The 12,895-nt window shown below is 51.3% G+C and overlaps 1 protein-coding gene across 5 annotated transcripts in view; it reads left to right on the top strand.

The window, feature by feature from the left end:
- Positions 1-12,895, top strand: part of ASTN2 (astrotactin 2) — a 262,038-nt gene that overhangs the window by 72,905 nt on the left and 176,238 nt on the right. For 3 of the 5 annotated variants that reach the window (XM_090121266.1, XM_090121268.1, XM_090121267.1), the window contains exon 5: positions 3,963-4,070. In XM_090121266.1, coding sequence (XP_089977392.1) covers positions 3,963-4,070 — 108 coding nt within the window. The other 2 variants (XM_090121270.1, XM_090121269.1) reach the window with 2 other exon arrangements.

The raw sequence follows: 12,895 nt of genomic DNA, 5'->3' as shown, positions 1-12,895 counted from the left end.
ATTGTCCATTTGGGATGCATTTATTTCCCTCTAACAGCCACATGACAGTTCTGCTGATGGAGTTTGCATCCAACTTTGTTACTGGGTAGTGACAAGTTGGCCTGACGGATGCGTGTGTGTAATTATTTTCTTGTGGTTCGATTTAATTAATGCTTAACCTCATCAGAGTCCTACAGCTGGAGGGCTCTCTCTGCAAGAACTGCTTGCAGCCAAAGGATTTTCTCCTTTGCAGAAAGGCTCCAAAAGGTCCCTGAGTGCATCACGGTAAGGAGGGAGGACTGAACCAAACCGCAGCAAAAAACAAACAGTCCCAAATCTCAGCCCTACAAAAACAAATCTCAGCTAAGCTCTTCCTTGCTACATGTCCCCACACTAAGTGCATTTAAACTGCTGCCTATTGCTTGTCATTAAATCTGACTCTGCACTAAGTGTTTCTAACAGCTCTGGGAAAGGTCATATTTTGCCAAGAAGATGTGCTTTTATAAAAAAAAAAAAGCAAAGCACAAACCTTCTCCATTTACAGTACCGCATAACTTTTTTTGAGTGTAATGCCTTTTTCATACAAACTTTCTCCCCAGACGCTTTTATTGAGTGGAGTGCATTTAAGCTTTATAAATAATCCAGGGAAGGAGGATGGTGTGAGTGCAGGTGCAAGAGGGTGGCTCCTGGCTGCAGGTGATGGTGGGCTCCATATTGCTGAGGCTGCAGTAGGAGCCCTCCACTTGCCTGGATGGGAACACGCTGTGCTGCATGCCCATTGCCATGCTGCTTGTCCCCATGCCCCCCCCCCCAGGGCCACGCTGTCCCCAGGGCCACTCCAGGACCAGGAGCTGGGCTGGGTGCTCAACACAGAGGGCTGGAGGTGGCCCTGGGGAGGTGGGTACACTCTGAGAGGGGTCTGGTGCCCTCTCCTGGGGCAGGAGCTTAAAAGCACCCTGGCCATCGGTGTGTTGGTATAAGTAATCTTTGCATTTGTGAAAAGTCCCCAAAATGCAGCACTGGAGTGAGGCTGGTGGCTGAGAGCTCCTGTGCTCACACGCAGCTCTCCTCTGCTTTGGTAAGTGGGAAAGTTCCGTAGGTGCTTTGGTCTTTTAAAATAAATGCGTGATTAATGGACTGTTCAATCCCAGGCATGATTTAGTGTAGAACAGGGCTGTGTCTTAATGCATTTTAGAGGTCATCGCTGTGCCATAATCGACTGAAAGTTACAGACCCCAAAACTGCAGTTTGGCCAGGCTGTCCCACTGCTGCTCTCCTCCCTTCTGCCCCCATCCCACTTTTTGTGGCTCACTCAGGGCATTCACCTCAGCCAGGTCACAGCATCACATCCTGCTCCTGTCGGGTTCTCCTGATGGAAGCAGGATGCAGTGGTCTCATCTTTGCCGTGCAAGTGCTGCCATGCTGTGAGGGTTGGGGTCTTGGCAACTCCTCACAGCAGTCCTAAAAGCAAAATTCCAGAGAATCTGCCTCTCTTGCCCACCTGATGTCTTTGTGTGCAGTCACAGCAGAGGGGCTGTGGGGACATTGTCACCTTCCTGAGCCACCAGGTGGGCTTTGTGGGACTATCTGGAGCCCTGGGATCTGTGCACTTGTACTTGGCCACCCTAAATCTCCAAATTACAGGGCCTGCACAACCCCAGCTGGGCTGCAGAGCATGCACCTGTTAATGATAGGATCTTTAATTGTGTGATCATGGGATGTATTTACCTTGGGTCCCTCCCTCGCTCCCATCTAAATGAGCATCAGACTGAAACCCCACATCAGCACACACTGCCCAGCACAGGTCTGAGCTGCGGCTGTTTGAGGGGATTAATGAGTTTGTCAATCTGCAAACAGGATTAGCACCAAGAGCGCCTTATTGAGACGACTGGCAAGTGCTGCAGGGCAGTGTGAGCACCTTTCTGCTGTCCTTTGGGGCTGGCTTCATCTGTGGGTGCCGGGGGACACCAGCAGTGGGGTTTGGGATTTGTTTTGCTGTGCTTTAAAACAGATATCGCAATCTTGTAGGTTTTCTGGGGGTTTTTTTTTGGTCTTTTTGGGGGGGGCATGTGTTTAGCAAAGTAATTGTGGTGTCAGCTCCCACTTGCTAAAAGTTTCAGTGCAGTGCTGCAGCACTCCCATGGAGCTGGCGTTGCGCTGCTCCAGCACAGCTCTGCTGCTGCAGTGCTGCTGCAGGGGGGCTGCATCTCTGCCACCTTATCTCCACCCACAGCACCTCATTCTGCTTTGGGATTGGGGCGGTGATTGGGGTCTCCTCCATCCCTGTACCCTGAAAACCATCACCAAGATGAATCCCAGCGCCCGCAGCAGCTGGGAGGGATAAAAGCATCCCTGCCCTGATGGATTGGAGCAGACGTTTCCACCACGGGCTGGGGAACTGCGCTGGGTCCCCACCTCCTGTACTTTGGCATCCTGCACGGTTCTGGGTAATCAGAAAATGCAATATCGCTGTCACCAGTTCTCTGAAGACATCCAGCCTGAGTAATGTAACATGTCAGCACCATCCATCACGGCGACGCGGGCAGCAAGCAAACACGGGGCAGCTGGGGGCCGGGATGTGGGCTGGCACAAGGCTGGGCCAAGCTGAACCTGGCCCTCTGCCCTGCAGAAAACCATGGGGTTTTGCTCCGTGCCTTTTATGCAATAAGGCAGCACTGCTGCAGCCATCCCTGTTGCTCTGCCAGCACGGCTGCTAGCTGCTGGCCTTACGGTGTGCAGCTTGTGTGATGGGATGGAAGGGACTCTCAGATTCTGGGTTTGGGGTCTGGAGGCACAGCTGTGAGTAGGATCCCAACCCCACACCACTAGCATCAGTGCTGTTGTCAGCTCTGTGCTGCATTAATGCCCTCCTGCTGCTTTCTAGGACCCTAATAGAAATATCTCGGTAACACCAGGTAATTAATGGTCACACTTAAGGGCCCTAAATCACACCTGGTAGTAAAGCAGCAAACACCAGGCAGCGTTTACAGTGGCATGAATCACCTCAGAGCCCTTTATTCCCATTTCTCCTCAGTGCCTGGGCACTGCCTAGCTCCAACCCTCAGTGCTGCAGCTGGGCATGCCCTGAACACAGCACAGCCCCTGCTCCAGCCCATCCCATGGAGCTCCGGATCTGAAGGCTTTTCCACCCACCTCTCATCCCAGTGATGGAGAATTCCCAGGGCAGGAGGCAGCACTTTCGCTTTCTGTTCCCCTGCCAACAATCTGTGCTGCTGCCTAGAATAAAGGATTTTTTAAAAACAGTAAAATATTTTAATGGCGGTTTAAAGGCCCACTGTCAACCTCCAGGGGCCTCTTTGCTTGAAACTTCGTTAGGATTGCAGGCCTCCTGCCAGCACTGCCTCTCATCTGTCTTTCCCTCTGTGTCACAAGGAGGTGGCACACAGAGGTGTCTGTGACTCCCGTGTCCCCACTGTGTGCGGGGAGCAGGCAGACCTCAGTGCTTGGGAGCCAGCCCTGCACTGGGGGGTCCTGAATGCTCCTAAGTGCATTCAGGATCTGTTCTTTTATTTCTACTGCCTTTTTCTGTGCAGTGAGCCCCTGAGATTCACTGTGCTGCACTGCGTGGGTGTCTTTGGGAGGAGCAGCTCTCAAGTGCGGAGGTTTTCCTTGTGATATCCATTGCAATTGTCTCGTGGTAGCAAGCACACTGTGAGCGTTTGCTCATGCTGCCATTGGCGTGAGGGCAATTAGGTATTGGCAGAATCACAAGTGATCAAAGTGCCCGGCCACCTCTGGAAGCCTCAAGGCTCTGCAGAGGGCAGTGAAGCCTCGGCACTGCTGCCCAGAGCTGTGGGTGCCCCATCCCTGGAGGTGCCCAAGGTTGTGGATGTGGTCCTGGGCAGCCTGAGCTGGTGGGGGGCAACCAGCCCGCTGCGGGGGTTGGGGCTGGGGGTGCTTTGAGGTCCCTTCTGACACAATCATTCTGTGCTTCTCTGATCTTTTCTTCTCTGTCACTTCAGGTGGCATCGGCTTTGGTCGTGCCAAAGGGAACTCTGGCTCAGAGGCGGATGATGAAACCCAGCTCACCTTTTACACCGAGCAGTACCGGAGCAGGAGGCGAAGCAAAGGTAAGAATAAAACAGCCACTTGTGCTGCACGTGGCTAGAAGAGACAAAAGGGGCTGAGCACCTTGACTGCACCCTTGGGTAATGCATGACTGCAGGTAAGGACAACAGTAGTTTGTACAGGGAGAGCATCCTGAGATGCAGTGTTTCTGTGATGCTGTGGGGTGCAGGAGCTGCTGATAGCATTACCCAGTGATATTGTCGAAGTTCATAGTTTGTTGGTTTCTGGTATCAGTTATCCATTTCAGCAGGCCAGGTAGTTGCTTCCAACTCCATTTCCCCATGGGGAATGCTGGGGATGCTTCCTCCACAAGCTCCACTGGGAAGCAGTTTCAGAGCTGTGCCATGGGTCTGCTCCCTGTTTGCTTTGATGTTTGAGCAGAGAGCAGCACAGCAGAGCAGTGCCTGGACCCAGCACAGCGCACACCTCCTTTTGTTTCAGTGATGAGGCATTGGGATAAATGCTTGCAATGTGTTGATTTGAATGTGAAATTACCTCAGCACCTGTGATCAGCTCGATGATTGCATGCTGGAATAAATGTGCGCAACATGGGTGTATTGTGTGCGTTCCTGCTGAAATGTGGGAATTTCATATTTTCCTGTGTGTTTTAGAGCCACAGGAAATTCCCACTGGGTTTAAAAGGAGCTTTGGATGGAAGGCAGGGAGAGAAATCAAGGTGGAGTTACACTGCAGTGCTAATGCAGCTGGATTAAGAGTAAAATGGTTTCTTGATGCCTGTTTTTGAAAACAAGGAAGAAATGGATTGTGTGGCACACGGTGACAACAGAAGCAGTGCTGAAATTTGGTGGCACAAGGGGGAAATGTTCCAGGGTCCTTTGTTCTGTGAGTTACACTGCGATGCTTGTGTGCAAGCCCATGGGTACTTTGGGAAAGTTGCTGAAGTTGGGTTTTCTCTCTTGTTTTGTTGGGAAGGGGACCATTGTGTGCAAACAAGGGGAAAAGATGTGTTTTAACAGAAAGTAAATAAAGCCTGGCTTTCCTGCTGCCTCTGCACCTTTCCCATTGGGCCAGGTGCTCCATCAGTCTCTTGAAACCCCCTATAGCTACTGCAGAGACATCTGAGGTGTGTTTGTTTGGGCTGTTTGTTTATGCTTCCTTTACAGCAAGGAGAAGGGAACGGATGAACAGGAAGAATGCTTTATTTTCCTTTGAATGCAGAGTTGTTCACCTGAGCAGCTTTGATGGCTGAGTTAGAAGGGAATTCAGGAGGCAGAGCTGGCTGTTAGATCTGTGTTAGGGATTGAGTGATGCTGCAGAAAGCAGCTTTGTTTGTGTTTGGTAATGGCTAAACAAGGGAATTGTCTTGCGTAAAGTCCCCATTGTATTTTCCTTCCTGTCTAGCTAAATTTTGCCATCACTGCGTCCTTGAAAGGAATTTTCCATTATCCTTTCATTGACTTCTCTCTCCCTTGTGGAAGGAAAGCAATAGCTTAGTGGGAAGTCACAGTACCAAACTCATAATTACAGGTTCAGAAAGATCCATAATTGGACAAGATCATAATTCTAATGGAGAAGGACGCGTGGTCAGATGCGGTTAATTCGTACAGTGATGTTCCCCTATCGATTCTGTGATGGTTGTGTGTCACTGATGATGCTGCAAATAGTTATCGGGTCCGAGGAGAGAAATTCTTCTACTCACTTTTGCAGATCTGAGCTCAATTACCAACGCTGCCATTGATCCCAGCCGGTGTGATGGGAAGTTTCCGCTCCGCGCCGTGCAGGTTGGCTGTGACTTTGTGCCGCGCCAAAGCAAGCTGGTTAAGTGGTCATAGGCTTAATTTATCTGCTGCAGAAGAAAAGCTGCGGGTTTCATGGGGCCCAGGGGTGTGCTTGACAAGGTAAATGAGCGGGACATTCCCATAGGTAAATGCTGAAGGAGGGCAAGTGTGCAGCTGTGTGAGCTGTCAGCCTGCTTGGTATCTCCGCAGCAGCAGTCATTGACATTTCCTTTTCAATGTGGGAATGCACAGAGAAGCAGTGCTGAGGCTGACTGTAGGGACAGATGCTGTCCCTCATTCCCAACTCCTTTGGATTCTTCAGTTTTGGGTTTTCCTTGCAAGCTGGTTTTTTGGACAAGAGGTGATGGCCTCAAGTTGTGCCAAGGGAGGTTCAGGTTGGATATTAGGAAACATTTTTTCTCTGATAGAGTAGTGATGCACTGGCACAGCTGCACAGGGAGTGGTGCAGTCACCCTCCCTGGAGGTGTTCCAGAACCATGGAGATGAGGCACTGAGGGATGTGGTTTGTGGGCATGGTAGGGTTTGGACTTGGGGATCTCAGAGGTCTTTTCCAGCCTTAATGGTTCTGTGATTTTGTTCTCTATGCCCTCCTGAGCTCTCCGTCCCTGTGGACGGAGCTCCCTCCTTTCCTCTTCTTCCCCCTGAGCCCTGGGGAAGCTGGGAACACCCCAGCTCCTTCCAAGCTGGGAGAGTTGCAGCAGCTGCAGCAGCTGCAGTGCATGGAGGGCCCCATCTGGGGCCATCATACAGGAGCACCGAAGTCTCCAAGAGAGCCCAGCACCTTGCAGTGATGCTATCCTACATCCTCAGCTACCTATCATGGTAGGGATCAGACTTTGATGCAGATTCAGTTCCTCCTTTCTCCAGAGCAGCACATGGGTTATGTTCAGCCAGGTCCTGCTGCTGAGTTTGAGAGGAAAAGATAAGCAGCAAAAAGCAAAGCAGAAAAATGGAACCCGGTGCACAAATCCTTCCTGCATGGTGCACAGCTCCTTATCCACCCCCACTGCAAAATGCATCCAGCACTGAGCTGCTCAGCTCCCGAAGGGATGAGCACCCTGGGTCACTTTGCCTTGAGCTGCAGCAAGAGGAAACAAACCACTGAATTCCTATGCATTGCTGTCAGCTGGGTGCTACTTACCTGTCCCCAGAGAGCTCCTTGGTGCTGCAGGGATGTGGGATTTGGGGACTGCAGGGTGCAGAGATGTGGGATGTATTGTGCAGTGTGCTGTGGGTTGCCGTTGGGTGAGGTCTCCCTGAACAAGGCATCCAACTGTTTCCATAGTACACAGTGCTGTGGAAAATTAGCACAAATTAGCAGAGCCCAATTATGCACCTTGGATTGGTGTCAGGCGCGTGTGCGCACGCATGTGTGTGCCTTGCTGGCTGGCAAAGTCTTCTGAGGGCTGTTAGAGAAATGAGAAGCCGAGCTTTGATCTGCCTCTGTATTTGGTGTTTAAAACAAGGCCTTTTATAAGCGAATATTAGGTATTCGGAGTCTGTTACATACAAGGAAGCTTCGCTTTGATCCTCTCCTGTCTCCAGAGGCGGCAGACACTTATTATTTCATGGGGAACCAAATGAAATGCAGAATGAAATTTGAGTAGTGCTCTCGGTGCGTGCTGGCCCCGGTGGGGCTGAGCCGTGGTGGCGGGGCAGCGTGTCACCGTGTCACCGTGTCACCCTGCTGCTGGCCTCGGTGTGCTGCATCCCTGCTCTGTGCCGTTGCAGCCCTCGGTGTGCAGTGATTCCCTGTCAGGGATCAAACAGGAGGCAGAAGGTGATAAAGCAAGCATGTCGTGTTTTGGTGCTTGCACCAGCGAGAGGGAATTATCAGCGCGTCCCGTGCCTTGTGCTGTGTCCCAGCTCCTGCAGAGGGGGGTTTCCCAGGGAAGGAAGCCCAGAGCTGCAGGTGGATGGGACAAAGCTGGTGTCTCGTGCACACGTGGCTGGTTTATGGCATGCAGAGCCGTGCTGCTTGGTGCAGGGACAGACACCCGAGAGAGGACGTCACACACGTATCACGTTGTGGTTCAGGTCCTTACCTCTGGAGCACTGGTGTGCATCCTGCACCCACGCACAGCCCCACACAGTGCTCCTGCCCCACGCACAGCCCCACTTGGTGCCTCCTGCCCCATGCTCAGCTCCACACACGGATGCAGGCTGCTGCAACTTCCCTCTTCTTCAGCAACCAAAGCTGCACTGTCGATGCCACTTTTCCAGCAAGCTAATGAGCATGCTGCTTTTTGCATGATGGCTTATTTTGCTGAGAGAGCGCGCATGCCTTGCATCAGCAGATAAACCCTCAGCCCCTCATTCTTCCCTGCTCGGTGGCATCCAGAAACCGTGCTGGGGCAGCTCAGGGGAGAAGACCCAATGCAGGAAGCAGCTGCAAAGCGAGGGGCCGGCAATTAGAGCGGTCGCAGTGCACGGCAGCCGCAGGCTCTTTAACTTCCGCAGACCGTGCCGCAGATAACGCAGTTACAGCCGCTCCCGGAGGCAGCACGGGCCTCTCCCTTTATTTATTTATTTTTGATGGTATCTGATGCAGCCTCCGCCGGTAATTGAGTGTTTGAGAGTGAAAAATTATCTCCCTAGCTTGGCCCTTATCTTGACAGCAAAGCAGCGCTTTTAATTTAATTTTGTTCCGAGCGTGCGGGTAACAAATTTTCACTAATCGCTGCGCTGGCGCCCTCCTCATGGTAACAAGGCTCTGCTCCCCAGGTAGTCCGGCAGGGCAGAGGGGATGGCACATGGTGAGCTGCTTCTCACTCTGCCCATACTGAGATTTATCCCTTCCTGGAGCAGTGAGAGTGCTGGAGAGCAGCGTGGGAAAGCCCTGCATTGAGGAAACTGAGTTACAGCCGTGCCCCAACCCATTGGGAGCTCCTGCAGAGCAGGGACTCATGTTGTGCGTCTCCTTTGGAAATAGAGAGAGAAGGAAAAGTGGTTGTTTGGAGGTTTCTTTTTTTTTGCGTGCCTGGTGTTGAAGCAGCCCAGCTCGGCTGAGCATCACCCATGTGCACTGTGATCCCAGCTCGGCTCGCTGTCAGCAATCCTCCCAGGGCTGTGACATGACACGAGCTATTGAGTAGATACTGATTACTTTATTTTTTCCTTTTTCCTGCAGGAAATATGTTTTTGTGGTGCTGGATTGAAAATTGTTTTCTCTCCTCCTTGCTTTGAAGCCTCCCGCTCAGATTTGTGTTTGTGCTCAAATAGTGTAGAACTGGGACTGGAGTTTAAAACAAAGCACAAAAATGAGACCTTAATTCTGAGCGAAATGCTTCCATTGATTTGCATGAAAGAAAATTCCAGTGCAGACAATCTCTGGCGTTATGCATGTAACTGCTTCTTTAATGTGATTTTATCTCGACTGATTCTGCACTGAGAACATGAAAGCAAAGCTGACTTCATTGCCTTTAATTGTCCGTGATCTGAGATATGCAAGAGAAGTGGCAGCACTGAAGAGCAAACTGGGCTGCAGGAATTTTCCCCACGGAGCTGCATGGGGAGCCCTGCTGGGACCCAGCAAGCCCTCAGCCTGAGCCGCCTCTCTCTTTTGTCTCTCTCCTCTGCTGTCCTGGTCCTTACCAACCTGCAGGGCTCCTTTTTGCCCTCCTCTTCCCCCTTCCTCCTCCTCCTCACAGCTGAAATTAGCTCACAGTGTCTTGCTGCAAGCTGCAGGCTCTGCATTTTAGAGCGAAGCGGGAGCGCTGCTGGAAACTGCATAAACACAAAGCAAATGCATAAATACGAAACAAACGCCTTTATTCAGTACAGGAGCATTAACACTCCAGAAGCACATCAGCAGCTGCAGCACTGCTGGGGTGATCAGGAGCTGGGGTACAGGCTCAGCCCTGGGCCCAGGATTTCACTGGCCCCATCCACCCAGCTTTGACCTCCCCTCGCTGCCTCCCCTGCCCTTAAAACCCTGGTTTTCTTTTCCTGTGGCCTCCTGCACCTGGCTGATTGCCAGTGGGTAATTCATAAGTGTTAATAGCATTAATCTGATTCAGCGTGTTCTTAGCAAGATGAAATTCTCTCTAAATTCAGATGCATCTGATCTCCCCCATCTGCTGCTGATACTGGTTGGGAACCTTGCTGCAGTGATGTGCATCCCCTTCTGGATGCTGGCACTGGGGCAGAGTGGTCCCTGCAGGGAAGGCTGGGGGAAGAGGTGCATCCCGAGGGACCCAGCGTGGGGCAGAGGTGGGGGGCAGGGAGATGGGACTGGAGTGTGGGGTGCTGGATGCTGAGAGCAGCCTGCCAGCACTGCCGCTAGTCTTGATTGGTATTTGATTTGATTTAACATGATCTCCCGCTTGTAAAACACCTTGAGATGTTTCCGTGTGTGAGGCTGTCCTGGAAACGCTGTTGTACTGTATTAATGAGCCTCTGCTGGAACATAAAGAAGCATCATTAGGAGTGCTGAACTCGTCTGACGTGCAAAAAGCAGTGCGCAGCATGGGCACGCCGTGCACCGAGCTCTGTGCCCCGGGTGCCTGCAGCTGGGCTGCTGCTGGCACTGCCAGGATGGGATGTGGTGGCTGCTGGGATGCAGTGGGCACTCAGGATGCAGCAGACACTGAGGTGCAGCAGACACTGGGGTGCAGTGGGCACTGGGATGCTCCTGGCACGCAGCTTGGCATGCCCGTGCTGGCAGCTGTGCTGTGTGTTGCTAAGCAGTCCCAGCTCTTGCAGTGCTTCCCTATGCTTGCCTTTCTCGGGTGGCAGAAATGCATGTTAATATTCGAGTAGCCTTGAAGCATGCTGTATTATGCCATTATCGCGGGGGGGCGGGGAAGATTGCGAAGCTCTTGGCGTTTAACACCCACATGTGGCTAACACTATGGGCTGTGTGCTGATAAAGATGGGGTAATTAAAGTTTAGTTTTTTTTATAGACTAATCTCCCAAGTATGTATTTATGAGCCTTATTTAGAAACATCGTATTACCGAGAGCACGGGATATTTGTGTTGCTTGTAAATCCATACGTGGTCTGAGCTTACCTTGCTTTTTTTTTTTTTTTTTTCTCTTTCTTGGATTTAAGCAGCGCTGCCACTATCAGACAGAAATGAGCCTGGAGTTTCGCTGTACTTTTCCCCCACCTTGTTCTTTAGATGAGCAAGGGAAAGTGTACAAAGCAGTGAGTAATTAGCTGCATGAGCAAATGATATTTCATAGGAGGCACGGTGCATTTGGAGGGGCTGCTTGCAGAGTGGCTTTGAATTTATCTTCATCTTGCAGGAGGTGCACAGTGTTCAGGGGAGGGAGTGCTTTGCAAGCACCAGCACAGTTCCCTTTTCTTTCCTACTTCTCCCTCGCACAACCTGGCAGGTTGATTCTCCCCATTTGATAGGATGTGATTCCTCCTGCCCACCCTCCTGGTGCATCCCTCTTTGGATACGGGCACTGCTGGGTGTTGGGCTCCTGGACCTGCCCCCATTGCTTTCCCCCTGCAAGTTAGGCTAAAACCAAGGCTGAGCTCCATCGAAACCACCCAAGGCACAGCAGAAAGCTGTTTAATTAAAAATAAGGAGGGAGCATCTCAGGATAGCAAGGATTTGCTAGGAATCTAGGGAGCAAGCTTGGTCTCAGCTGTGCCCAGACATAACGCAGCAATCGTCATCTTGGGCTTTTTGGACCACAAGCTGAGACTGAGATTGTGCACTGAGGGTTTCAGGAGCTCCTGAGTCCCATCTTCTACCTGGGGAGGTTATGCATTCCCTTCCACACCTTCTCCTGTAGCTGACGGCTGATAGCAGCCTGTTCTGTGGAAGTACGTTTGCAAATCTGCAATTTAAACACTTTCCTGGAGGCCCAGAGATCACAGGGGGAGGAGGGAAGTGCCCGAGCACAGCTTCTCCTGCAGCGCTGAGCCGCGTCGGATCCCACCCCCAGGACAAGGGAGGAATTATTCATTTTGTTTCACATCTCGAGCCAGAGCGCGCAGCCCTGCTGAACCTGTTGAGGTTTGTTTAGTTAGCAGTGGGTTGTTAAGAATACATTTGTGTTGCTAGAGGGCTGCCGCTCAGCTGGTTACCTCCAGATGGGTGTTTGAGCACAGTGCAGGAGAGCTTATGCTGGAGCATCAGCGGTGGGATGGAAAACAGGAGTGTCCCTCTGCTGAAGGAGCGAGGGAAGGAGCTGCTTTTCCATCAGGCTGTCTTACAGCTGGCAGCAAACTGTCTGTGAGCAATAAAGAGCTGAGCTGGAAAGCACAATGCTGCTCGAGCAGAAGTCCCATAGTCTTGGTTCAGTTGGTGAAAGCCAACTGCAGGCAGTTCTAGGGGTCAGTAATTAGAGCTGTGATGGAAACAAGTGGGGGGAGGAGGAGCTGGAGGAGAACTGGAGCAGCGGCCCTCCCTTTGGGCAGCCAAGCTCATGCTCATGGGGATGGAAAAGGCTTTTGGTTGGCTCAGGCTCCTGTGCTCCTTTCCTCATAGTGACTGGGAGAGAAGCAGGCATGGGGATGGAATGGGGATGGGGTGGGGGTGGGGATGGGAAGCTCCGGGGCCCTAATCCAGCTCTGCTCTGCAGCAGGGTGCTGAAGGCTGCCTCACATACCTGTGGTTCAGGCTCTTTGTGAGAAGGGGATAATACTCCCCTAACTCATAAGGGATTTGCGATTTAATGTTTGCAAAGCACTTTAAGACCCTGGATTGAAAGGTGATTTATAATGGTAAAATCCAGTGTTCTCTGTTCTATTGTATATTTGACTGTGTCCAATTATCTCGATAGCAGCTTTTTTCCATCTTTTTTTTTCTTTTTGCATGAGTATCATAACTCCAACCAAAAGCTGGGTCTGTGGCAGGCACAGTATGTCCTGGGAGGAAATGAGTTTGGAGGTGCTAATTTATGCTGATGATACAAATAAAGATTGGGAAGGAAAAAAGGGCGTTGAGGGGTGAAGGGCAGAGATGGGTGATAAAGCTGTGAAATAGTGAGAAAGCTGTTTAGATGCTGCATGCGTAAGGAAAGTAAAAGATGCTTTATAAATAATCATTTTGCTACTCCTGTTGTCAGAGGGATAGGGGGTGTTTTCCAGCAGATCAGCCACTCCTC

Source organism: Phasianus colchicus, chromosome 19 (assembly GCF_987193195.1).
Source record: "Phasianus colchicus chromosome 19, bPhaCol1.hap1.1, whole genome shotgun sequence".
Lineage (NCBI taxonomy): Eukaryota > Metazoa > Chordata > Aves > Galliformes > Phasianidae > Phasianus > Phasianus colchicus.
Note: the sequence above shows the minus strand (reverse complement) of the source record. Positions and strands in the feature narration are given on the sequence as shown.